Raw genomic sequence first — 26,323 nt, forward strand, 5'->3', positions numbered from 1 at the left:
AAAATAAATTAAATAATAATATACAATTAAGTAAATTGTTTGAGTTGATGGTTATATTGGTTTATTTAAAAAAATATTGATAATTTAAAGATGAATTTGTTTGATAAAAATATAAAGGGTATTAATAATATTTAAACCTCATCTATAGTCATATATATATATATATATAATATATATATATTCATTTTTCTCATCTAACTACACTGATGAAAATCAAATCTAACCTAACAGTTTGAACCAACTTGCCAAATACTTATATTATATGATAAAATATAATAATAATAATAATAATAATAAAAAGTGTATTTGATTTATTAGATTGAGTTATTGACCTATGTGGATGTGCCTAACAAATCTAATTTAAAATAAAAAAACCAATTTCAAGATGACCAATCTAGCTATTTGAACCAACAAAATTGATAAAAATCTTTTTTAAAATGCAACTAACTTTCAAAAGAGACCTTTGTCTACACCACCTACCTTTTCCTAATCATCTTGAAGATGAATAGCCGTTGCATTTTCTATCCATAAATACAACACCCTAAAATCAGACCTCCATGTACCCAAAACTAAACATTAAACCCTAGAAATGGAGCCTGAAACGACGCCGCTTTTGTTAACTGATGTTAGTGGTCATGTGGAGAATAAGTATAAGTCTATTTGGAATGATTTTTGTGAGGAATCGAACCGGTTATGGAAGATAGCCGGACCGGCTATCTTCACTGCTTTATGTCAGTATTCACTTGGAGCTCTTACACAGACATTTACCGGTCTGGTTGATGAAGTTGATCTCGCCGCCGTCGCCGTTGAAAACTCCGTCGTCGCCGGTTTTGCTTTTGGCTTCATGGTACATTTAATCATTTTCCTTCCTTCTAGATCTACTATTTTTTTTTGAAAATAACATTAAATCTTATATATATAACCAATCCAACATTAATTAAACAAGTTCCAAGTATTTTTTTGGGTAAAATCTACAATAAAGAGGCTTATTTAATACAAGTATATTAGAGATATTTTGGTATTTAATGAATTTAATGTTTAGAAAGACAATAGATTGAAGTCAATTGATCTTTTTTTTAGAGTTAAAAAAAACTTGTTTGATAAAATGTATATATGTTATTTAGATTTTGAATTGGTTTAATTATTTGTATTTAAAATTTAAATTTAATAAAAATAAAGTATGAATATTTAAGTAATGAAAGTGAGTGATTGGATAGTTTTAATGAAAATGGTGTGATAGAGAAATAGATTATAAATTTTTAAGTAAAATCTTAAAAAAAAAAATATCTCACATCAAACTTACTCTAGAAAAACCTTATTTAATAAAAGTATGATTAGTTTATACTCAAGCTTATTTAATGTTAAGATTATGAGTCAAACTTATTTATTATATTTATAGTAATATATATTTTTTTAATATTAATTACTCTAATTTTTTTAAATATATTTTAATCTATTAATCATTTTTAATAATTATAGAACTAAAAAATATATAATATTGTTAAAAAAAATATATCTTTTAAGTTTAAATTTGTGTTTTTAGATAAATATTTTGTGTGAAAAAAAATGTTTAAAATTATTATTATAATAATAATAAAATATAAATAATTAAAAATAAAAAAGAAGAGAGAAAATAAATAAATAAATATATTAAAAATAGTAGTGACAGAAAAGAAAAAATATGAAGTTTCGTAGAAAAAATTGTGTTTAATTATACTTTTTTTTTTAAATACTAAATTATTAGCTAAATTAAAATAAGTGAAAGTTAATATATTTTAATAAATGAAATTAGTGATTTAATAGTTATAATTATAATAATAATAATAATGTAATTGTGAGAAAATTTATGAAAAACAAATAATCAAAACCCTTATATAGCTTCTTCAATTTCTAAATAAATAAAAAACAGATCCCATATTTGAAACTGTTTTAGGGTAACTTGACATTGACTTATTTTAGGGTTTCCATATTTGAAACTGTTTTTTGGGTAACTTGTTTCTCTATTGTCATTTGTACTAATTAGGGCTCAAAAGGGACAAATGCAGAATTTGTGCATTTTACATATGAAATAAGCATGAAACAAAACCCTAGAGTTTCTATTTAGGGATAAAAAGTATCTATAACTTTACTGATATTCTATTTTTGTCTTAAAGTTGGGAATGGGAAGTGCACTGGAAACATTATGTGGGCAAGCATTTGGTGCAGGACAAATTAGGATGCTTGGTATTTATATGCAGAGATCATGGGTCATCTTGTTAACCACAGCTTGCATTCTATCTGTAGTCTACGTTTTCGCAACTCCAATTCTATTGTTAGTTGGAGAGACAGAGGAAATCTCTGCTGTTGCAGGTATGTGTTTTGTTTTGTTTCAATTTCAAATCAATTAATTAGCTTAAATGATCAGATATCATCCAATTAAAAGTTTTGAATTTTAGGGAAATTTGCACTATGGATGTTGCCTCAGCTGTTTGCTTATGCTTTGAACTTCCCAATACAAAAGTTCTTGCAGGCTCAGAGGAAGGTGTCAGTTATGGCATGGATTTCGTTTGCTGTTCTGATTTTCCATGCTTTCTTTTCATGGTTACTCATTCTCAAGTTGGGTTGGGGTTTAGTAGGAGCTGCTATTACACTTAATACCTCATGGTGGCTTATTGTCATTGGTCAGCTTGGTTATATCTTCTACACTAAATCAGATGGTGCATGGTCTGGCTTTTCTTGGCTAGCTTTTTCTGATCTTTGGGGATTTATCAAGCTTTCTCTTGCATCTGCTGTCATGTTATGGTATGTTAAATTGTCTTCCTTTGTTTGGTTTTACTAAGAACTGAATTGAATTGAATTGAATCTCAATGGGTAATTTTATATTGGCTAGCTTGGAATTCTGGTACTTGATGCTCATCATTGTGATTACTGGACATCTGAAGAATCCATTGATTCCTGTTGATGCAGTCTCCATTTGGTTTGATTCTCCTACTTAATTTTCTGTTTCTATTCAATCAATCACAAAATTTTGATATTGAACAACAAGTTATATTTGTGCAGCTTGAATATTCAAGGATGGGATGTTATGATAGCATTAGGATTTAATGCTGCCATAAGGTATGCAAATCTTCTCAAGTTAAACATTACTATTCAGAAGGTAAATTGAGTATTTTTCTCTTTTTCAAGCGTGAGAGTATCGAACGAGCTTGGAGCAGGAAATGCAAAATTGGCGAAACTGGCGGTTTGGGTGGTTTCTGTAACTTGTATGGTCATAGGTGTGATATGTTTCGCGGTCGTGTTAGCCACTAGAGAATATTTCCCTTATCTCTTCACTAACAGTGATGCAGTGGCTAAAGAGACTAGCAAAGTAGCCATCATGCTTGCTTTCACAGTTCTCTTAAATGGGCTTCAACCAGTTTTATCAGGTTAGCTGATTTTTTTTGGGCTATGTTTACACAAAAGTAGGATTATGAATTTGAAAATTTTAACCATTTCCTTGTTTTCACAATTGTTTAAGGTGTTGCTGTTGGTGCTGGATGGCAAGCTTTAGTTGCTTATATTAATATTGGCAGCTATTATATTGTTGGATTGCCTGCCGCTATATTACTAGGATTTACTCTTAATCTTGGACCTGAGGGAATTTGGGCAGGAATGCTTGTAGGGGTTGTCCTGCAAACTAGTATATTGATTTGGGTTACATCCTCGAGAAACTGGATAAAAGAGGTTCGATTCTTCTGATTTTATTTCGTTGGCGAGACTAATGAACCGTTCTCACGATTGACTTTTTTTTCAGGCAAAAGAAGCGGAAAGTCGAGTGCAGAAATGGGGAGGTTCATCTGTGATCCCGGAAGAATGATTGTTCCCTTTTTATTAGGAAGGAGATTGATTGATGAGGAAGGGTGAAAAGAGTTGTTCCATGGATGAATTATTGAGGGATGATGAACAAATTAAGTGTGAACAACATTGTTGGAGATTATAAAGTAAAAGAACAAAAAAATTGTTGGGTTTTTGTTGGTTTAAGGTAATAAGTGTAGAGACTAGATTATGGATTTTGCAGTAATTTATTAGGTTTAGTGGCTACATTTATGCCTCTATCTGCAGTTTGCTGTAATGATGTACTTCTATCACCAAAATAAGTCACAAATTTGAGATGCTACAAAGTGTTTCATATGAATGGTATGAGAAGATTCATTAATGGAACTAATTGATAATGTATCTGACTAGACAGATGAATTATAAACCCATGTGACATCCAAAATAATACAAATTGAACAATAACAACATAATGCTTGAAACAAACAATACTGCAACCCATGCAGCAACTATCTATGAACCAATGATAATTTTCTCGGTTTTGATGGCTAAGAAGATGTATCCAAAATCCCACAACAAAATCGCAATAAATCTGAATAAAAATCGAGGTTCTCTGAAGAAGCCAAAAGATCAATGAAAACACCACCTAAAATCAGATCTTCGGATATGTCTGAAAGAGAAACCATCACAGGTCAAGACTGATTTCTTTTTCTTTCTAATTAATACTATATAGAATGTATCCCTAAGAAAATTCGAAAACAAAAAATGAAACAAGGAATATCAATGTCATCTGTTGTATTAACAACCAAAAAAATGTCCAAGTTATCTTCTACCACTGACTCCACTCTTGGGCTTTGGTTTCACCTCAGCATCCTGTTCAACAACAAACCGTTCATTGCGTTTGATTACAATTTAAATTCCATATATAAAACTAATATATAATGTCACAGTCAAAAAAACAAAACAAAACAAAACAAAAAATGTATCACATCAAACAAGCCCTAAGGCATATTAATTATTTACCTGAGGTAAGTGTAGGAAAATAGATGTCTTTGAAGTTGAGGGATTATGTTTTTCTGCACCCTTACTCCAATCATAACAAACCTGCAACCAACATTTTGTGAGGATCATTATTCGTTTGGTTTAAAAGGACCCTAGGATTGAATAGAACAAAGGAAAAGCTATCAGAAGACTATACCGAGTAGGCGTATATTGAACCATCATTGTTGAAAGCACTGGATGTAATAGGTTGACTGCACCTCGCCATAGCCTACCATAGGTAAGAAAAACAAAAGTGTAATATTATAATATGGAAACACCACAATATTTAATTTTTATGTGGAGTTAAATCTTCTGTTTATTGTATAAACAGCACAAAAGCAAAACATTTAAAATAATAAGATTAGTATCAGATTTCAATAAGCACTATTGCAGGAATACCTTAAGTCTCTGTTTGCTGTCTTTGTCCCAAAAGTTAAATGCACCATCAGATCCAGCAGTTGCAAATGTTTGATGAACCTATTACAAGAGATAATTAGTAATTGTGCTTCATTTCGTATAAAGACCTTGCAAAGTCAATGCAATGAACTGTTACTGGTATATTATTATATATTCCAAAGGCAGTTTACAATCAAATTATAAATCTAACAGGAGAAATCTGTTAAGGAATGAACATTATTTAACAGTTGCCAGATGATATTTTATGCAATTGCTAATAATACAAGAAAATACAGTGTCAAATTAATCAATAGTTATCTTGAAAGTATATATTCACAAAACCGTGTGTATGATAACCTTATAGGACCTATCGAAAATCAATATCCTAACTAACCTCTAGAGTAATATGCTAAACATAAAATAAAGTTATGAGATATCTCAAATTCATTTCAATTCAAATTCAAGCATCACTAGTTAATAAATGCTCCATGTTAGAAATGGGTTTATCATTTACATTCAAATTTCAGTAATGACAAGACATTAGCCAAAAAAGATGTTCAAGAATGATAAAACAATCCATTAGCAGTATCTAAATTCTGCTTGCAAGTACACTCAAACAACATAATGAACAAATGAATGCCAAAGCAGGTGTTATGGAAAGAATACAAGACTTGTCAATTATTGTAGATGAGAAAATATAATAACAAAGAAACATTTGAGTGTAGATTTTAGTAAAATTCAAGCAGGAAAAATAGTAGGTGTATAGAATCGAGCATTACAGGGTGGAAGTTCAACGCATTGACAGCATAGATATCACTCCCCTCTCTGTGGCATTTGAAAGTAAAGTTTTTACTTTGTTGTGCATCATCGAGATGATGTACACCCACTCTTCCTTCAATGGAACCAACCTAGCAAAACATGCAAGATATGTAATTGGTAAATCACAACAATCTTCAAAAAACTCATAACATTACTATGGACAGGTCAAAATCATTTCTTCAGAGATTAAAGAAGCATAAAAGTAAATAGATTCCATAAAATGAATCACTGAAGAGTCAAACCATATTACACCAAACATAGGTAGAATAAGTTAGGTGTTTATTGTTATTCACATGCATTGGCAAGACATAGATAGAAAACTGCCCTATCATATCATTCTACTAAGTATCACAAGAGATGGATGGAGGAAGGGGAAAGATAACTAGTCCCAAAGAATGGACTACTCTTATCAGACATCACATGGACATTGTATACATTATACAATCAAGTTAAATTCGTAAACTTCATTGAAGAAAGATATCTTTCATTCGAAGTTGATAATATGATTCAAGAGAACTAAGCTTTCTTTTTCACCAGCAAGAGTTGTAATAGAAGGGAAAAGAACATATAAGTGTCTACAGATGAAAAGAAAGAATGTTGATATGAAATAAGGAGCAAATACAAACCAGGAAGCCTTGCTGATCAGGAAATGCAGCAACACACCTAGTCTGATACTTCAGGGGCGAAACAATTCTCTTAAATTCAGTCTGTCACACAATATAGTCATATTTAAGAAAAAATAATAATAAAAGCTGAACTTTGCAGCACACTCTGTTACATGTCATATTAATAAGTAAAATCATTGGAAACATGTTATTCAAATAGACAATAAATCAAGAACCTTCATAGAAATATCAGTACAACACAAAGGCAATCTGCAACTAGAGTGAATATACTCAAAACCAGGGGAACGGGGCAAAGTATGCCACACAAAAGAGAAGGGAAAGATTAAGAAAGCTTGATTTATATTCTAACGCTTCAACTAGAAAGAGTAAGAAAGCTTGGTTCAAATTGTGTTTTTATGATGATTAATTTCTCTCAAATACACAATAATATAAAAATTAATTCATCTAAGATGTTCAGATAACAGTAACTGAAAATTCTGAAAGTGTGGAATTCTAGGATTTCTCAAATCAACGCTGTCATTCTTAACATTGCTACAACAAGATCAAATAACTGAAAAAAAAGGTCGAACACCTTAAGCTTCACTATACAACTGTGTATCAAACACTAATCTAACCACATCAACACTAAAAGAAAACTGATATTGAGGGAAAGGGATAGGGCAATGCCCTATGTCTGAAGTAGTGGTTAGTAACAACTACTAATAGAATAGTATAAATAGACTAGTGGTTGTTATGTTGAAGCTAAGTAAGAATTAAGTTGAATACTCTTATAGCGTTTTATATCTCCCTTTCTTCTCATCTCATGATTGTATCTCAACCCTAGCAGTTCGGGCTTGCTCTTCTAAATTATTTCTATAAATTCAACTCTATTTCTCATCTAAATCTAGATCACTATGTATCAAATACCTGAGGATTCTGCAAATTGAAAACAATGATGTTCCTATCTGCAGTGCCAACAACCATGAGTGGGTGCCTCACAGAAAGAGTATAGCAGCGTTCTGGAAGTTGCTGGGTATGAACTGGAGTTGATTGTCTCAAATCCCAATACCTGGAGAGAAAAAATGGTCAGGAAACTATATGAGGCCTTTAACATGGATACCGTCAATTGACCCCAAAGGAGTTATCAATTTTACAGATTTACTCCAAATACTATCTTTCTTATATTCTATAGGATTTTCTTGAACTCTTTTGATGCATATATAGATAGCATCTATGACAATGAAATGCAGGAGCACAAATAACAAAAACATGAGATTTTTCCTTACTTGACAGTTTTATCAAAACTTCCGGTAACTAACATGCTCATTTCTGGGATCCAAGCAACTTCTTTAACAGGTGCATCATGCATGGCCACTGTTACCGGTTGTCCTCCAGAAAGAAGGGGCCACATTTTAACTTGTTTATCACATCCTCCTGAGAAAACAGTAGTTCCATCATCCTTCCAAGTTGAGCAGAGTACCTGCAAAAAGAAAACAACATTTTTGAGATTACAAACTCAAATTGAAAAAATGGGCATAAAAAATGATACAATACCGGTTGATCATGTGATATTGATGCCTTAGGCACGCTTCCAAGTGTGTTCCCTGTCTTCGTTATCTCCCAACATCGCACCTATTCACAAGTAAAGTCATTGCCATATGTTAGTACTGAAATTAGAGATTTCTCATCAGTAATTCTTCAAGACAACAACTAACCTGATTATCCCAAGAGCTAGCAACGAGAAAATTTGCCTTAGGACTGAAACAAAGACTTGATACAGAATCACCTGGAGGCTGTGCCACCTACAAGAATTTTATAAAATGTAGAGCGATTAGCGCAACGAGTATCATCTAATCATCATTGTAGTCTCAAGTTAGATGATTTTACCTCGGTGGACTTGTTAGGATTCGTGTTCGCAGCGGGGGCAGCACCAAATGTAGACATTGGAGAAGGGATTATTGTTTGTAGATTCAAAGTGGATTAGAACTAATACAAGTAAGAAGATTCTAGGGTTCCTAAAGAAAGGCGGCAAAAGCCCTAGAACGTAGATTGGTTAAAGGCAAGAGCTTTGAAACCTTCTGACGATGAATGTCCTTTTCACAATATTACAGATTTCAAAAACGAAAGAGACGCATATATATATATATATATATATATATATATATATATATATATATATAATAATATAATAATATAATAATATAATATAATATATATTATTTGAGTTAAAATAGAATTTAATATAGACAAAATATATTTTTTTTATATAATATATATATATATATTATTTTTTTATATTATATTATATATTATATAAGAGAATAATATTTTGATTATATTAAATTCTATTTATAATATAAGAAGTCTAATGTATTAAAATAAAATGAAAAAAAACATATGAAATAAATATGATTCATAATATTTTATTTTGTTCTCAATCAACTACACCTACAAAATTCTTAACACACAGATCATTATTTCTAAAATGTAATAATAAATGTGGATAATTTAAAAAATATGTACGTTCTTATCCAAAATACACAAGTTTACATCAAATATAAAAAAAAAAATTAATATTACACGTAAAATCAATTGTATAGAGGTAGCTCACTCTAATCATTATTAATTTATTTTTGTGTATTTATACAACATTATGGCTATTGTCCTTGATTGTAACAATTTAGACATTAATATAATTCAAATAATGTATAGCAATTAATAATGGATTATACCAAATCACATAATTTCCAACCAATCTAAGAAGTGAGACCAACAAAAAAAAAACAAAGACTTAGAAGCGGCAATCTATGTAATCTATTTCTTGAAGAAGAAAGATGGCAAGGTTGAGGAGAGAATTTTGTGACTCGAGGTGGCTCTTGCATTGAGTTATGTCTTCGCAAATTTTCGGTTGAAAATTGAATCTAACAGCGACAATGGTAGCAAATTGAGACGGTTGATGTCCATTGATTATTGAATAAGAAAGCTTCATAAGATCAAATAAAATATTGTCTACGAAATTCATGAATTGAGGTAGAGTGTACTCGAGTTGAATTCTTGAGAATTTAGGCTGCAAATAAGATGAATAAACTATTGTAGGGCTTGATTTGTGGTTGGAGATAAGTCTTAATATAAAATTGGAAATGAGTTAGGGTTTTAGTCTATATGAGTAAACAGGGTATTCCTCCTGGTTCTCAAATGTGAATAACTTATAATTTTCAGTAGATAAATTATGTCTATCAAATTTTACATTTCCAGTTTCTTTTAAAAACATTTTTGAGAGTTTTCACTTATCAAACTTTGATTAAATTTTGAAGAAAAAGATTAAATTGATACAAAATTCTTGAATTGGTTTATATTTTTATTGAAAGTATATTTGTTTTTGTTTGAATTTAGTTAATCTTATTGAAAGTATATATTTTGATTCTCCGAAAACCTTAATTGAGAAGTACCTACTTCATTTTGTCAAATTATTCTCAAAACAAAAACTGTTCTTCTCGGGTATAGTGGAGATTGCGTAATGTTTTTAAAAAAAAGTTCAACTTACTTTTGTTAGGGTATGTTTAGTTAAAAGTATAGAGGGGTACTACACTATTGGTATAGTATAAACTATACCAATAGTGTTTTAATACGGTGTTCTTTTATCTTTTTACTGTTGGTATAAATTATACCCCTATATAATTTATACCTCATATCTGGTATAAAATAGTAAATAGTCCCCTAGATACAACACTATTCTTATATAGTTTAATTTTTAATTTTTTATTATATCTTTTATTAATATTATATATAACCTATTATTGTATAATATATTAAATATTTTATTTAGTTTTAATATTATTATTATTATATATAATCATTTTTAATATATATATTTTTTTAAATAGTCAATATTTTAATTAAAAAATATTTATTTATTTTTATAACGATAATTTTATTAATTATTATTTTCTATATTTACTTATATTATAAATAATATTTTTATTTTAGTTTATTTTATTAAAATTATTAATAATATTTAAATTAAATAAACATAATTTATCGTTTATATTATAATTAATTTTTTATATTTTAAATAAATTACATAATTATTAAATAATCACACAACAATAATTTATAATAATAAACAATATTATTTATAATATAAATAATTAAATAAAATAATAATATTAATAATAATTTTTAATTAATATTTATTATTTATACAACTTATACTACATTCTTATACCAAACACAAAATTATAAACCATATACAATTTATACCATTTTTTTATAATTCTTACCAAACATCAATAACCTATACAACTTATACTACCCTATATTATTTATACATAGTTACAATTTATACCTCTATACAACTTATACCCTATATAATTTGTACCACCTACCAAACGCTACCTTAAAGTAGAGTAAGAATATAATATATATATATATATATATATATATATATATATATATATATATATATATATATATATATATATATATATATATATATATATATATAATGAAACAATAGTATAATTATTTATTTAGTTATTTAATTTAATCCATAAATATCCATTTTCCCCTATTAGTCCTAATTTAATCTAAAATCAAACTATAAATTCAAACTAAAATCTTCTTTAGATTACTAATTCAATCATATAATATATATATATATATATATCATAATCAAATATGCACTTACTAAATATTATAATGAATAGTGTCAATAAATTATTGAGATCATATTGTATGGTCAATATAAAATAAATAATGTAACTAAGAATAAGAATAACTAGGTGATGTAAATCATATCAGCTCAACAAAATAATCATACTTCAACATCACAAATTAATGAATGAATTCAAATAATGCATAGCAATTAATCATGGATTATACCAAATCACATAATTATTTCCAACCAATCTAAGAAGCAAGACCAACTAAATACGACGGCTTAGAATCGGTGATATCCTCTATTTCTTGAAGAAGAAAGATGGCCAAGGTTGAGGAAAGTCTAGTCTTCAAATTTCGTGACTCAAGGTTAACGCAACTTCGCAAATTTCTGGTTGAAAATTGAATCTTACAAAGACAATGAGAGCAAATTGAGGCAGTTGATGCCTTTGATTATTGAATAAGAAAGCTTCATAAAATCGAATAAAATATTGTTTACGAATTTCCTGACTTGAGGTAAAATGTAAGTGAAGTTGCGTTATTGAGAATTCATGTCGCAAATAAGATGAAGAAAGTACTGAGGTAGAGCTTGATTTGTGTGTTGAGAAATCTAGATAATTTGCAATCGAGTTAGGATTTTAGTCTATGCAATCTTTGATTTTGGATAGGCCATTTTTTAAATTTTGAATTATTTGTTTAAAATGGTCTTACTTTCATTGTCTATTTCTCGAAAGAAGTTGGGAATAATTTTTAAATTTTCTTTTAAAATATCTAAAAAAATCAACTTGATAAACCAGGTCTGATCGGGAGGAGCCAAGCAAGCTCGGGCTATGGCAGACTCGTTGTCTGAACAGTCAATAAACTACGAACATTTGTACAAACAAATCTTTTTACTTTCTATTTCAACTCATTTTCATCTCACAAGTACTATTAAAATCGCGAATCAATTCGTAAACTCCTCTCATCGTCTACTTCCTCTAGACCAGCACAACACATTCCTCTAAGACCAGCACAACAAAATTTTAAGTTTCCAGAGATAATATCATTCTTCTATTAAAATCAATACTTGAGTTTCCCTTATCAAATTTTGATTAAATCTTTAAAAAAAGTAAAATAAAATTGATATAAATTCTTGAATCAATAACATTTACAGTAATATATTTATTTATTTAAAAGTGTATTTCTTTTACTTGGATGCATGTTGATCTTATTACTTTTCTATTTTTTAAAATTGATTCAAATATCTTCTCGTCTTCTTTATTCCATCACTCACACGCGTTCATTATCTATAGACTATAAACATTAATTAATGTAACGTCTTTTAAAATATTATTTTCAAAAGAAAACCCGGTTTTTTCGCGTAACAGTTGAGATTGCGTAATACTTCAAAGAGTCAAACTATAAAATATTATTTTATACTTTTGTTAAAACAAAAAAAAGTGAAAAAAAAATACTTAGATCACTTGATTGTAATATAATGATTTTATTTAAGGAATTAAATTCTAAAAATATATAATTAAGAAATATATAGAGAGAAAAATAGCTAAGAAGATTCCATAATATATAGTAGATTATGGCTAATATGGAAATAAAATATATTTCATTGTATAATTATTTATTTAATTTAATTTAATCAATTTCCCCCTATAAAAAGCATGGTTTCTACCCATGAATGAATTATTGTTAAACCCTTGCCGTTTTAGTAGTTCCGTCCTTCTCTCCTCTTCTTCTTCATCACTGAATTTCCATTCCGATTTTGGTATAATGATCTTCTTTTGATGTTCTTTGATTATATATCTATTTTGATTACAAGATTTCATGATAGCGTTTGTATTTACAGTTGCGATAATTGTGCAGTTCTTTGTTGATAAGAGTAAAGAAGCTTTTTACGCAAATCGCAATGGAGGATTATGATGGTAGCAGCGGCGATGAACAGTACGATCCGGATGAATACTACAACGATGAGGATTGTTTTGAAGAAGTCGACGAGATTGAATCTGTAATGAAGAGAGGTGCCTCGAGCAGGGTAGGTTGGTTGATTAAACTTTTTTGAAAAATATTTAGATTATAATGACTAGTTTAATTTTGTTTTCCTTTTTTCGAATCAATCGCATGCAATTAATATATAATATTCAAGTAATCATGAATTATGAATTATGAATCTCATGAATCGTGATGATGGAACTTTTTGTAGGTAATCACGGAAGCGTCTCTTTTGGTTGCACAGGTTAGTTGTTAGATAGATAGATGTATTAGGGTTTTGATTCTTTCTTGTTCATGTTACATTCTGGCATTCTGTGTTGTGGTTTTGTAGGAAGCTGATTTGCGAAAGGTGATGGACTTGTTCTATTTGAAGGAACATCATGCTAGAACATTACTCATTGAATTTAGATGGAATGTTGATAAGCTATTAGCTGTATTTGTTGAGAAAGGGACAGATCAGTTGTATAAGGAAGTTGGACTTGTGATAGGTGGTTCTGATGGAGAATCTTCACGGGATCCTTTGTCTTTGGTGTTGTGTGAAATATGCATGGAGAATGAGCCTGTTCTCGAGACGACAACGATGGATTGTGGTCATTGTTTCTGCAATAACTGTAAGTGGGATGCTTTAAATTGGTGAAATTTCTTGGTTATTAAGTAGTTTATGATGGTTTAATTAGGGAAACTTTGTTAATTAGGTTGGACAGAACACTTCATTGTGAAGATAAACGAGGGTGAGAGTAGGCGTATTAGCTGCATGAGTTATAAGTGCTGTACAGTTTGTGATGAAGCAAAAGTTAGGCAACTTGTTAGTGCGAGGCGTCCTGATCTAGCAGAAAAATTTGACAGTTTTCTCTTTCAATCTTATATTGACGATAATGATAGAGTGAAATGGTGCCCTAGTGCACCTCATTGTGGTAATGCAATTTGCGTTGAAGAAGATCAATATTGTGAGGTTGAATGTGCTTGTGGTCAGCAATTTTGTTTCAACTGTTTGTCTGAAACACATTCTCCTTGTTCGTGTTTCATATGGGGACTATGGCTCAAGAAGTGTTCTGATGAATCCGAGACAGTGAACTGGATGAATGTTAATACCAAGCTCTGCCCTTCTTGTCAGAAGTCAGTCGAGAAAAATGGTGGATGCAATCTAGTTCGATGCATATGTAGACAATACTTTTGGTAACAATTCTCATCTTCTAAGTTCTAATAATTGTTTCCTACATATATAGCTGCTTTCTGTTTTTGGATTCAAATACATAAATGTTGTTTCAATTGAAAGCCATACATAATACCCATATGAGATCACATGTTTATTTGTTTTCAGTTGGAAGTGCGGTGGAGCAACAGGTAGTCAACACACATGGGATAGTATAGCAGGTCATAGCTGCGGGCAATACACAGAAAATCAAGTAAAGAATCTCGAAATGTCCAAGACACAACTCAAACGTTACATCCACTACTTTAATCATCACAAAGCACAAAAGAACTCTTTGATGGCCGAATCTTTGCTGAAGGAGAAGCTAATAGAAAGAGTAAAGAACTTGGAAGAAAGGGAAGGCTGGGCAAGTGAAAATTACAAATGGGTATTTGTTGGTCTAAGCAGACTCTTCAAATCAAGAAAAGTGCTCTGTTATACATACCCTCTAGCATTTTATATGTTTGGCGAAGATGAACTAATTGAAAAACAAATCACACCTAAAGAAAAGAAGATCAAGCATAATTTGTTCGAGGATTTGCAGCAACAGCTCGAGGAAAAAGTCGAGAAACTATCCATGGGATTGGAACAACCATTCGACGATCTTACGCATCCGTTTGATGAGACGAGATTGGGTATTATTGCTCTCTCTAGTGTTACAGATGAGCTTTGCAAAAGCATGTAAGTGTTCAAATTCTAAACACCCTTAAAATTTTATTATTAAGATTGGTTAATTTTTCTTACCATTATTTTTGCAGTTATAAATTTGTGGAGAATGAATTGCTAGGAATTCTTCCACAGAATCATGCCATAGCACCTTATATATCAAATGGAATTGTGAAAGCTTCAGAGCTATCTTAGAAAATAAAATAAATTGGTAAGTTTAATTATTAATTATTTCTTCTTTCTTAATTATTTGTTTATCACCATCTACTTACTACTGTTTTCTCCCATTGCAGATTATAACTTATTACTGCCATTGGTAAATTTATGGTTTTCAATGAAATGAAATGTTTAAAGTTTATATTACTATGTAATACCAGATATACAGATTTTAGCAAATTAAGGTTTATTTCCTTATATGTCATTTATATTTAAAAATATTTGCAATTTCAATCCCTTCATTCATCAACAAAAATGCTAAAAGTATTAAATAAAAATAAATTATTTTTTTAATAACTTACTAAATAATATTTCATTTAATTATTAAAAAAGTATTTATTAAAAACAAAATAAAAATCTAATTCCTAAAATTAAAAGATAACACCTCTTTTCTTCTTTTTTATAATTTCTTTCTTATTCTTCAATTTTGTCTCTCTAATAATTCAACTCTACTAATGTCTTAAAATAAAATATATGTTACTTCATTTCATCTGTGTTTATAAAAGTACCTTCAATCTAATCAATTCATTAAAAACATAAACTCTCAACAAATAATAGTCTCAACATATATTTGATCTTTCCTGTTCACAAAATTACATCATTGCTTTTTTTTTTTTTTTATCGAATTATGGTTTGTCTCTACCTTTTTTCTCGTAATTAAGCTCCAATTTCTTTTTCTTTTGATGATCGGATTATGGTTCGTCTTCACATTAAACTTCACTTGTTCGAAACCGTTAACTCCAAATTGTTTCGTCTCTTTTCAAGTGTAAATCACATAATCTTTCCGTTTATATTTCTACCGCCATTTTATCTTCATTAGCTCTCCTAAGAAATTGCTTCGAAAATTACCTTTGTTATAAAAGTCTCTCCGAACTCACTATAGTTGAGAGTTTCTCCATGTCGTAAGCACCTTCCTTATATTTGACTATCTTCAAGAGTATGTGAACAAAAAGAGACAACAATTGGTTGTAAAAGACTCTAAACTAATTTTCTCCGAGCAAAAAGATGCACACAATTTGTTCTGCACCTCCTTCTATTCAAAACCTGAATAAAAATAATCTAAGAAGCAAAGTATAAAATTAGTGCACCTCAATTCAAACTTTACCCATCATCATTCTCATTACAAATTTAAGACATCAATACCCACTTGAAAACTTGCACTTTACCAAAGATTTCTAAACAATATGAGAAATGGTGGATAATAAATTTTATATCAAACATGAAAAATTGCTGTCTCACTTGTTTCTTCAATTTTCCAAAAAATTGTTATTATATGGGATTTGTGTTGGGATTTTTTAAATATATCGTACATATATGATAAAATTTGTATAATTTAATATTTAAAATTTTATAAAACTTATAATATGTGCCTACGATCGTCATAAGTTTCAGAGTTTATAAGTTATTTAAAAACATGAATGAAGTGTTTAGAGAATTACGATATTTCGTTAATCATTTACGATTTTAAAGACGACCGTGACTCCTTACGATTTCCTAGATTTTTCAAGAATGAGTGTCTAAAATTCCTTCAAAAATCTCACAAACACGCGACGATCATGACTCGAACGACTCTTCATCTTCTAGTTCAACGAACGTATTTTCAGTGTCTCCACATGAAGATCAATTCAAAACAACTAAAAACAATTTTTTTTAAATGATCGATAAAACAAAGGAACATTCTATGCATTTAAACGCATTGATTTAAAGGCATAAAAGAAGGTTTTCTCATTTCGTTATTATAATAAAACATCTAATTATATTTTATTTAAATTCAATTAAATTGTCATATAACTTCTTTTATACATCAATAGTATTTCTAGCTATTAGAACTAATTCACATTTTATTTATTAAATAATTTATAAATATTTAATAATATTTATAACTTTTATTAACGAATTCAAAATTAAATCTGGTTTCAATTTCAACTTGATTATTCGATTACTTGTGACTGTGTGACTCATTAGGCACGCAAAATTTTTAGCTGGCTATAATAAACAAATTAATTAGAATTCAGTCACCATGATATTTCTAGCAAAAACGTTTATGACTCCTAATGCTCTAAAAAGTTAATTAGTACTAACTTTGACGAAGTGTCGAACTGTATGTTATCTGTGAATATTTATCTTGTCACACTTTATACTCGGCTCAGTTATTTGAGTATGATATTAAGCGTCAACTCTCACTATACCGGAATATCGCATTCAACCCAAGTTTTCTTTTGTTATCGTCCTGAAACTTACTACTCTTTTTAATATTTTCATAGGAGACTGTTATGGAGGAAAATAAGAATTAGGATTGTAAGCCTAGAATAAATTGACGAGTGTAATAATTTTCGGTAGTTATTTTATAAATATTTTTTTTAACGCATGCATTTTAAATTTCAGTAATTTAGTAGTTGAATAAAAGACATGAATAGAAGTTGGTGTTGACAGTTATAAATTAGTTTTGGCGGAAAAATTTGGCAAGAAAAGAGATTACAACATTACGAGGCTCAAGATATAACTTATGGAATGAGACGCATTAAACCAATATTTCAATATCCAGGTTAGTTCTTATTCTCTCTCTTCAATTCATATTTTCTTCTACATCACCATAATCTCATATGTCCGATTGTAAGTTCTGAAATCAAGATTCTATTTCTCTTCTCTCCTAACTCTCGATTATCAATTGTTATTAAGGTGTGAGTTTAAGCATTGATTGTCAGAAAATTGAAAGTTGTAGGCCTTTATTGTCTTTTATATTAATGGATTTGGGCATGTATGTATAAGTAATTTAGGGTTTCTAGGCTAATTACTCATATATAAGGATTGTTTGTAAAAGTTGAATATACAATACTTAAGATTCTTAAGACTTTTTCCTCTTTAGCAAATATCTATTTTCTAGAGTTTCATATCTTCATAGTTGTTCTTAGAAAGATCCAATAGTTAAAGTCAACATTTGGTATCAGAGCTAGATTGAAGAACATGTCGTCGACAAGATCAACCAGAGATGCGGCGGCAATGAAGATTGGAAGAAAAGGGAATGTGATGATCTCCTATCCGTTACTCACAAAGAGTAACTACTCGGTGTGGTCATTAAAGATTCGGGTAAACTTACAAGCACAAGGAGTGTGAGAAGCCGTGATGCTCGAAGATGTCGACGAACGGATGGATAGAATGGCTTTCACCACCATTTATCAAGCACTCCCTGAGGACGTCCTTCTCATGGTGGCTGAGAAGGATTCTGTCAAGCTAGAGTGGGAGACGCTAAAAAAAATGCATGTTGGAGTGGAGAGAGTCAAGGAGGCAAAAGTGCAAACCTTAAAGACACAATTCGAGGCGATTCGCATAAAGAATGGGGAATTGGTGGATGATTTCACCATGAAATTGACATCCATCGTGACTTGTATTCGCTCGTTGGAAGAGAAGGTAGAGGAGATCTCCATCGTCAAAAATTTCTTTAGAGCCTTACCACAAACATACATGCAGATCGTTACAGCAATCGAGCAGTTTGGTGACCTCAAGAATATGACCATCAAGGAGATCATTAGTCGTCTCAAATTCCACAAGGAGAGACTTCGCGGCTACGGAGACCAAGAGGAGGAGCATTTATTGCTCACGCATGATGGATGGATGTCACGAATGAAGAAAAACAAAGAAGCCGATTTTTCTTTTGGATCGTCGAGTCACAACGACAACGGTGGAGATAACCGAGGTCGTGGAAAAGGTCAAGGACAAGGTCGTGCAGAAAGCTCACCTTAAGAAGAAGACACCAAGCCCCGTAAAGACAAGAGCACAATGAAGTGTTACGCTTGTCAAAAGTATGGTCACTACGCGTCTAAGTGCCCTAACAATATGTTTGACGATGAGGCAAACCTCACTAGCTTCTATGATGAGGAGCCAACATTAATGTTTGCTGAGGTAGTGACGAAAGCTTTTCCCGAAGACGATGATGCAAACCTCACTAGCTTCTTTGACGAGGAGATAATATTAATGTTTGTTGAGGGAGACAAGAAGACAAACCTTGAAGAGTTCATGCAAGAACCATCCAAGGAGGAACCAGATGTGGTGTTGTTCAATGAAGAGAAAGTCATGGAGAAACTCCTCGCAAGTGGCGATGAGTGTAATCACACTGATGTGTGGTACCTTGACAATGGAGCAAGCAACCATATGACGGGCCATCGAGAGAAGTTTAATGAGCTTGATGAGACCGGAAATATGAAGTTCAAAGACGAAAGCAAGGCGCACAAGTTTCCTAATCTAGCTTGCGGGAAAATCTATGTGAGCAGAGATTCCATATTCGAGGAGGAGAAGAAGTAGGAGTGGTGCAACAACAACAACAAGCTCCTACAAAATTCCGTGGAGTTTAGAATCCTACGAGATGTTTATAAGGAGGCACCACTGGTAGAGATGGATCTTGATGAATTGTTGTTGCTCACCACCGACGAGCCAACAACATATCACGAGGAGGTAGTTGAAGAGTCGTGGAATGAGGACCAGAAGAAAGATAACATCGAGGTGAAGAAAGAAGCTTATGCAAAGAAGGTGTTGAAACAGTTTGCAATGGAGGACTGTAACTCGAGCAAGTATCCTATGGAAGCAAAGTTGCAGATCGGAAAGGATGTGGAAGGAAGTTTAGTGGATCCGAAGGAGTATAGGCGTATCATCGAGTGTCTCAGGTACTTGACGCACACTCGACCTCATATCTCTTATGTAGTTGACAGAGCGAGTCAATACACGGAGAAGCCTACCACTCTATGCCAACATGCAGTAAAATACATTATTCGTTACGTGAAGGGAGCGACGAATTATGGGATTCAGTTAAGAAGAGGACGAGAAGTTGAAGAACTCGTTAGTTTTACTAATAGTGACCTAGCCAGTGACACAGACAAAAGAGAAAGTACTAAAGGGATGATGTTTTATCTCAACGGGAATCTGATCACCTGATAATCTCAGAAGCAGCGAATTGTTGCTTTATCTTCATGTGAGGCGGAGTTTATGGAAGCTACTACAGCGTCGTGTCAAGGACTTTTGCTGAGAAACTTGTTGAGCGAGGTGCTCGAATGCGAGCCGAGGCCGGTAACCCTTTATGTCGACAACAAGTCCGCAATAGCAGTAATAAAGAACCCGGTGGTTCATGAACGCAACAAACACATCGACACTCGGTTCCACTTCATTCGTGAATGCTTCGAGAACCGACAAATCAATGTGGAGTTCGTAAGCACTAGAGAGCAGCGTGCAAACATTCTCATTAAGGCGCTAGCAATAGTCAAATTTGTAGAGATACGAGAGCTGCTTGGCGTGAAGAATCTCGAACCAAATCAAGCTTACGGGGGAGATTGTGAGTTTAAGCATTGATTGTCAGAAAATTGAAAGTTGTAGGCCTTTATTGTCTTTTATACAATTAGGTTTATTTAATTATTAATGGGCTTGAGCCTGTATGTATAAGTAATTTAGGGTTTCTAGGCTAATTACTCATATATAAGGATTGTTTGTAAATGTTGAATATAAACATTTAAGATTCTTAAGATTTTTTCCTCTTTAAAAAATATCTATTTTTTCGAGTTTCATATCTTCATAGCTGTTCTTAGAAAGATCCAATAGTTAAAGCCAACATAAGGTATTATCATATACTAGAACTAAGCATCACTGAATTCTAATTCAAAATTTATCATTGGTATTAGAGTATCTTTCTTTGCATAATGGTAGAAACACGTATTAATGGAGAATTGAATGAAATTCGAAGTCTTAGTTAGGCCCAGAACAAACGATTTTCGGTGACGATATTCACTTCGATCGAATTACCGGTTATGAAAGTTCTTACCATGATATGTTATGATATGGTGTTAGGCATAGAGTAGCTAATCACTTTAGAAACTTCAGTCTGGAATTTCGAAAACTATACATTTTCATTTGAAAGGGAGGGTACGACCATTACCTTTCAGGGGATACCCCAGACACAAATTAACATTATACAGGGTTACCCGTTGGAGAAATTGTTAAGGATTGGCAACATGGCTGCCATGGTACATACAAAAATAGGGCATGAAGTTTAGTTCTTTACATTTATCACAAGGGCCCTAGAGGAGGTTTCTGAATATCTTCGGGGGCTGCTCGATGATTTTAGCACCCTGTTCTAACAACCAGTGGACTTAGAGAGCACAATCATCTGATCCCACTAAAAGAAGGCATCAAAGTTGTGTGCTTACACCCTTACCGCTACCCGGCACTACAAAAGTTAGAAATTGAGCACTTAATCAATGCTATGTTGAATAAAAGAATAATTAGAAAAGAGTCACAGTTCGTTCGTTGCTCCCATGGTGTTGATAAAAAAAACTTATCTTGGAGAATGTGTATCGATTGTAAGAGGCTGAAATCAGCCACCATTAAAGAGAAGTTTCTGATTTTGGTGATAAAAGACTGGAAGAGGAGATGCATGAATACACAAAATACGGATGTACTTGGGAGACTGCCATAAGACTGTGTTCCGAACCCATGAGGGCCTATATGAGTTTTTGATAATGTCATTTGGTTTTACAAATGCACTTTCCACCTTCCAAAGTTTGTTGAATGACGTGTTGAAGCCATTTCTAAGGAAATTTGTACTAGTTTCTTTGATGATATTCTGGTTTACAGTCCAAATTGGAAGAAGCACCTATTCCATCTGAGGCAAGTATTACTCACCTTATAGTAGCATCAATTAGTTTTAAATAAATAAAAATACAGTTTTGTTGTAGTCAATTTACATATCTGGGGGACATTTTGGATGAAAAAGGGATAGCTGCGGATCCGAAAAATTGGGAAGCAATGAGCGCATGGCCTGTTCCACGATCAACAAAACAATTGAAGGTGTTCTTAGGCTTAACTGGGTATTACCATAGATTCATTAAGCAATATTGTTGTATTGCTCGACCCCTCACTACCCTACAGAAAAAGGGACACTTTGGTTGGAACAAAGATGTAGATGACGCATTTCAGTTGTTAAAACCGATGATGATATCCCCTCCAGTTCTGGCACTGTCCAATTTTCAAATTCTATTTGTTGTAGAGACGGACGCAAGCGGAGCATGCATTGGTGCGGTGTTGATGTAGGAAGGTCGCCCAATAAGATTTATCAACAAAGCTATTGAATCTAGGAAGCTTCCATCATCGACTTATGAAAAGGAAGTGATGTCTTTAACGTTTGCTGTGGAGAAATTGAGAACATACCTCAAATATAAACTATTTGTGGTGAAAATAGATCATAAAGCTCTTAAACACCTGTTAGAACAAAGAGTGCAGACTCTTGTACAAGAAAAGTGGTTTTATAAATTGGTAGGTTATGATTTCATAGTTCAGTATAAAAAAGGAAAATAAACTTGTGGCAAATGCGTTATCCAGGCAAGATAGAAAGGTCCAATGCGCACGAATTTCGGTATATCATATAGTTGTGCAAAAATAAATACAAGAAACTTATCTAACGAATCTAAATCTGGTTAGGCTTGTTCAATAAATAAATTCAAAACCTAACTCTCACCCAAATTTCACTTATATCGATGGCACGTTGAGAAAAAAAATAAATTAATAGTTGGACGAAAAGTTGAACTAAGGACCACATTGATAGCTGCAATACATTCTGGGGCAGAATGGGGCATTCAGATTCATTGGTCACATTAAAGAAATTGTAGCTAGTATACTTTTGGTCAAAAATGACTAAGGATGTGCAAGAGTTAGTTTGAACCTGCGAGACATATCAAAAAAATAAGTTAGACAATATGACATTTAAAGGCATGTTACAACCATTAACAATCCCAAATCGACATTGGGAATCCATTTTTATGGGTTTTATAGAAAATCTCCCCAAAACACTGGGAAAATCTATCATTTTGTGGTGGACCATTTCGGGTTGTGAAAAAAAATTAGAAAGGTTGCATATAAGTTGGAAAATCCTTCAACAACACAAATGCACAATATTGTACATGTTTCACAACTGAAGAAACGAGTATGTGATGTCTTGATTACTCCTCATATTCTAATAATGTGTACTAATAATGTTTTCAAACCAGTTGCTATATTAGATGAAAATTTTGTTTGAAAAAAGGAACTAGTGTGAGATCATTTTTTATTAGATGGTCTAATTCCTTCGATGATGATGCAACATGAGAGGAAGAATCATGGTTGATGGATCATTATCCAAATTTTGTGCTCTCAGGGGGGGAAACTGTTTATTTTCAATTGGTTCGTGTACGAACAAAATGTGATGGAGAGACTAATGTTATGAAGGGAAATGAGAATTAGAGATTAAAGCCTTAGAATAAACTAGGAGTGTAATAATCTTCCATAATTATTTTACAAATAAGTTATTTTAACATCATGCATTTTAAATTCTATTATTTTAATAGTTGAATAAAAAGCGGGAAATGAGTTGATGTTGATAGTTGTAAATTGATTTTGATAGAAAAGTTTGACGAAAAAAATGTTACAACAATAGGAGGGTTATGAAGTAACTAATTATGGAAGGAAAGGCATTCAACTAATATTTCAGTCTATGTTAGATCATATTCTCTTCTGCACCATCGTAATCCCATTTATATGATTGCTGGATATCTAATAATCAATTGTTATTAAGGTATTATCCTATACTATTACTAGGCGTCACTGAATTCTAATTCAAAGTTTAATAGGGACCATCAACCCGTGAAAAATTGTCATAACCATGAACTATTAAGTGGAGTTTCGACAAAAAAATCTTTTGAGTATTTACATCATTGTTTATGTTACAAGAGTTGTGACTCTCATATTGACTATTCACAATAATACCATGTTTCAAATATACAAATCACCAGCTCCTGAACTCTTTTTACGACTTTAACTGGTGTCAAGGTATATAGATAATTAATGATTCACTTTACTGACTTTCACTGAGAACCGGAGGAGAGCCCAAATATCAAGTATCATGATTTATAACTAAGAAAAAATTGGTAAACTTTGGATACTTTTGTCTGAAACAGGGCCCATAATTATAGCAGACCCACCCATTGGGACAAAACTAAACAATAGATTGATGCTTTACACAAATTAATATAATGATACTCTAATTAACTTAAGAACACACTTACTGAGCTAAATTATAATTAGATTAAATTCATCAACTATAATATTATTGACAAATCATATAATTCATCAAAAATACCAACATATCAGTTTCTCAATAATGATCCGAACTATAATTGCATAAACATGCAATCACAGGGACATACAGCCGTTTGGGTCGGTCAAATATTTAAAACAGTAAAATTGAAAAGATCATCATAAGAATTACAACAGCAATTTTGCAACAAAATTTGAATTCCAAACTATTGAAACGGCTGCATCACCAATTTAATCAAACAGACTAAAGCCCATATCCTGCAACAACAAACATTAAAGACACATAAGAACAAACAAATTGTATTCAAATATCATAATACTACAGTAAAAACACTTACATCATCAGACTCTTCCTTTTCTTCAACCTTCTCCTCTTTCTTCTCCTCTGCAGCTGGAGCGCCACCAGCAGATCTTACAGGAGCAGCTGATCCTCCAACCGCAACACCGCCACCAGAAGGAACAGATGCCAATTTTTCTCTACCAGTAGCAATCAATTCGGTAATGTCTTTACCCTTAACTTCAGTAAGGAATGACTCAATTTTGTTGTCATCAGCATCTATTCCAACTGCAAATCCATGAAAATTTCTTCAAAGTTAGTGGTTTCAATAGCAATGAAATTCACTTTAATGTACAATGCCTCTCTATATATACATGAAGCCTCAAATCAACACAAAATAACAATACCCAGAAAAAAAAACTGAACAAACTCAAAGACAATGTGAAGACAAAAAGAGGGGCTTCTCTCAGACAAATGCCTCGTTTTGTCATCAGGGATTTTTAGAATGGATATGAATCAGACTCGTCATCATTTTGATCATCACTGAGAAACCACCTCTTGCTCATAAAGAAACCAATCAACTTGTAACGAAAGAACATGACAGAGAATGCAAAGAGATTGATCAAGATTCAATCTTATGAGTCATGACATCTTAAAGAACAGAAGAACAATCTCTTTGCATCCCAAGTTAGGTCTTTAATCATTTTTAGTTGGAATAATGATAGTATTTGAAGTTCAATAACAAAATGAATTGTCATCTCTTCACGATAGAATCAAAAGTAAGAGTGATACGAGATCTCCAAATAACTGAATATGAAAATAGTAAAAAGCAAGGATCTTTTGAGGAAATGATCAAGCACAAAACATACTAAACAGCAGCAGCAAGAATAAATGCACTAGGGTTTCCATCCAAAAGGGACAAAAACTGAAATGAAGAATTATGACAAGATACCTGACGAGAAAATGTTCTTAACATCCTCAGCGGTTGGAGAGGTTTTTCCTCCCAAGACAGACAACAAATATGCAGCTACGATCTTCATTCTGCATAATTGAGATAAACAATAAATATATTACTCGATTCAGCCGGATTAACTGAAGAAAGAGAGAGAGAGAAATGTACGTACTTGATAACTTGGATCGGAAGGAGAAAAAATGATATGAACTGTGAATCAGAGCACAAATGAACCGCTTCCCTACCAACTAAGAAAGATGATGTTAAATACGTGCCTCTCTAGGGTTTTGATTATGGGCTTATTTGAGCTCGCAAAATTGACAGACTAGGCAGGCCCATTAGTAACTTTTTTTAAAAAAAAAATTACCATTTTATGTTGGTTCGTTATGTGGTCGGGCTTAAGTATATGGTATATATTTATACCTCGAATTATTATTTGAGGTTCAAATTTAGACAGAATTGGAAAATGATTTTGATTAACAAAAGAGAAGAATATACTTCAACTAATATGCCCTTTGATAGGGTAAATAACTCTATGTAGTAGTATCTTTATATATGGTATTAACAATTGAAATATGATTGAAATTCAAAATCTCCTAATTTTAAATTTATGGGTGGTA

At 31.8% G+C, this 26,323-nt stretch overlaps 4 protein-coding genes and 1 non-coding gene across 5 annotated transcripts; 2 read left to right on the top strand and 3 right to left on the bottom strand.

Annotated features, from left to right (window-relative positions):
• The first annotated feature begins 569 nt into the window (after window positions 1-569).
• On the top strand, window positions 570-4,138 carry LOC124938297 (protein DETOXIFICATION 33-like). The gene is made up of 8 exons (XM_047478716.1): window positions 570-847; window positions 2,154-2,349; window positions 2,436-2,781; window positions 2,870-2,956; window positions 3,040-3,096; window positions 3,166-3,404; window positions 3,497-3,702; window positions 3,773-4,138. The coding sequence occupies exons 1-8, from the start codon at window positions 590-592 to the stop codon at window positions 3,833-3,835; spliced, it is 1,452 nt and encodes a 483-aa protein (XP_047334672.1). The 5' UTR covers window positions 570-589; the 3' UTR covers window positions 3,836-4,138.
• Window positions 4,139-4,166: 28 nt separating this feature from the next.
• On the bottom strand, window positions 4,167-8,754 carry LOC124938298 (protein RAE1-like). The gene is made up of 11 exons (XM_047478717.1): window positions 8,541-8,754; window positions 8,369-8,455; window positions 8,208-8,285; window positions 7,940-8,133; window positions 7,581-7,722; window positions 6,675-6,755; window positions 6,009-6,137; window positions 5,233-5,310; window positions 4,991-5,062; window positions 4,816-4,896; window positions 4,167-4,665 (listed from the first exon to the last, which is right to left on the bottom strand). The coding sequence occupies exons 1-11, from the start codon at window positions 8,595-8,597 to the stop codon at window positions 4,615-4,617; spliced, it is 1,050 nt and encodes a 349-aa protein (XP_047334673.1). The 5' UTR covers window positions 8,598-8,754; the 3' UTR covers window positions 4,167-4,614.
• A 4,755-nt stretch (window positions 8,755-13,509) lies between these two features.
• On the top strand, window positions 13,510-15,529 carry LOC124940402 (probable E3 ubiquitin-protein ligase ARI1). The gene is made up of 6 exons (XM_047480917.1): window positions 13,510-13,536; window positions 13,624-13,903; window positions 13,988-14,468; window positions 14,614-15,165; window positions 15,243-15,361; window positions 15,444-15,529. Exons 2-5 carry the CDS (start codon window positions 13,645-13,647, stop codon window positions 15,343-15,345), a joined length of 1,395 nt encoding a protein of 464 aa, XP_047336873.1. The 5' UTR covers window positions 13,510-13,536; window positions 13,624-13,644; the 3' UTR covers window positions 15,346-15,361; window positions 15,444-15,529.
• An 8,939-nt stretch (window positions 15,530-24,468) lies between these two features.
• On the bottom strand, window positions 24,469-25,966 carry LOC124938841 (60S acidic ribosomal protein P2B-like). The gene is made up of 4 exons (XM_047479364.1): window positions 25,876-25,966; window positions 25,704-25,792; window positions 24,813-25,039; window positions 24,469-24,732 (listed from the first exon to the last, which is right to left on the bottom strand). Exons 2-4 carry the CDS (start codon window positions 25,789-25,791, stop codon window positions 24,706-24,708), a joined length of 342 nt encoding a protein of 113 aa, XP_047335320.1. The 5' UTR covers window position 25,792; window positions 25,876-25,966; the 3' UTR covers window positions 24,469-24,705.
• Window positions 25,213-25,300, bottom strand: LOC124940847. Its single transcript, XR_007099575.1, has one exon. It is a non-coding gene; the product is annotated as a small nucleolar RNA SNOR75 (small nucleolar RNA).
• Window positions 25,967-26,323: the final 357 nt, after the last annotated feature.

Source organism: Impatiens glandulifera, chromosome 5 (genome assembly GCF_907164915.1).
Source record: "Impatiens glandulifera chromosome 5, dImpGla2.1, whole genome shotgun sequence".
Lineage (NCBI taxonomy): Eukaryota > Viridiplantae > Streptophyta > Magnoliopsida > Ericales > Balsaminaceae > Impatiens > Impatiens glandulifera.

Coding starts and splice junctions, on each gene's coding strand:
- LOC124938297 (XM_047478716.1), top strand. CDS start 590: ATGGAGCCTGAAACGACGCCGCTTTTGTTAACTGATGTTAGTGGTCAT. Junction 2,782..2,869: donor GCATCTGCTGTCATGTTATG/GTATGTTAAATT, acceptor TATATTGGCTAG/CTTGGAATTCTGGTACTTGA. Junction 3,703..3,772: donor CGAGAAACTGGATAAAAGAG/GTTCGATTCTTC, acceptor CTTTTTTTTCAG/GCAAAAGAAGCGGAAAGTCG.
- LOC124938298 (XM_047478717.1), bottom strand. CDS start 8,597: ATGTCTACATTTGGTGCTGCCCCCGCTGCGAACACGAATCCTAACAAG. Junction 8,456..8,540: donor ATCCTAACAAGTCCACCGAG/GTAAAATCATCT, acceptor AAATTCTTGTAG/GTGGCACAGCCTCCAGGTGA. Junction 8,134..8,207: donor CAATATCACATGATCAACCG/GTATTGTATCAT, acceptor TTCTTTTTGCAG/GTACTCTGCTCAACTTGGAA.
- LOC124940402 (XM_047480917.1), top strand. CDS start 13,645: ATGGACTTGTTCTATTTGAAGGAACATCATGCTAGAACATTACTCATT. Junction 13,904..13,987: donor TCATTGTTTCTGCAATAACT/GTAAGTGGGATG, acceptor TTTGTTAATTAG/GTTGGACAGAACACTTCATT. Junction 15,166..15,242: donor GATGAGCTTTGCAAAAGCAT/GTAAGTGTTCAA, acceptor TTATTTTTGCAG/TTATAAATTTGTGGAGAATG.
- LOC124938841 (XM_047479364.1), bottom strand. CDS start 25,791: ATGAAGATCGTAGCTGCATATTTGTTGTCTGTCTTGGGAGGAAAAACC. Junction 25,040..25,703: donor TAAGAACATTTTCTCGTCAG/GTATCTTGTCAT, acceptor ATGGATTTGCAG/TTGGAATAGATGCTGATGAC. Junction 24,733..24,812: donor AAAAGGAAGAGTCTGATGAT/GTAAGTGTTTTT, acceptor TTGTTGTTGCAG/GATATGGGCTTTAGTCTGTT.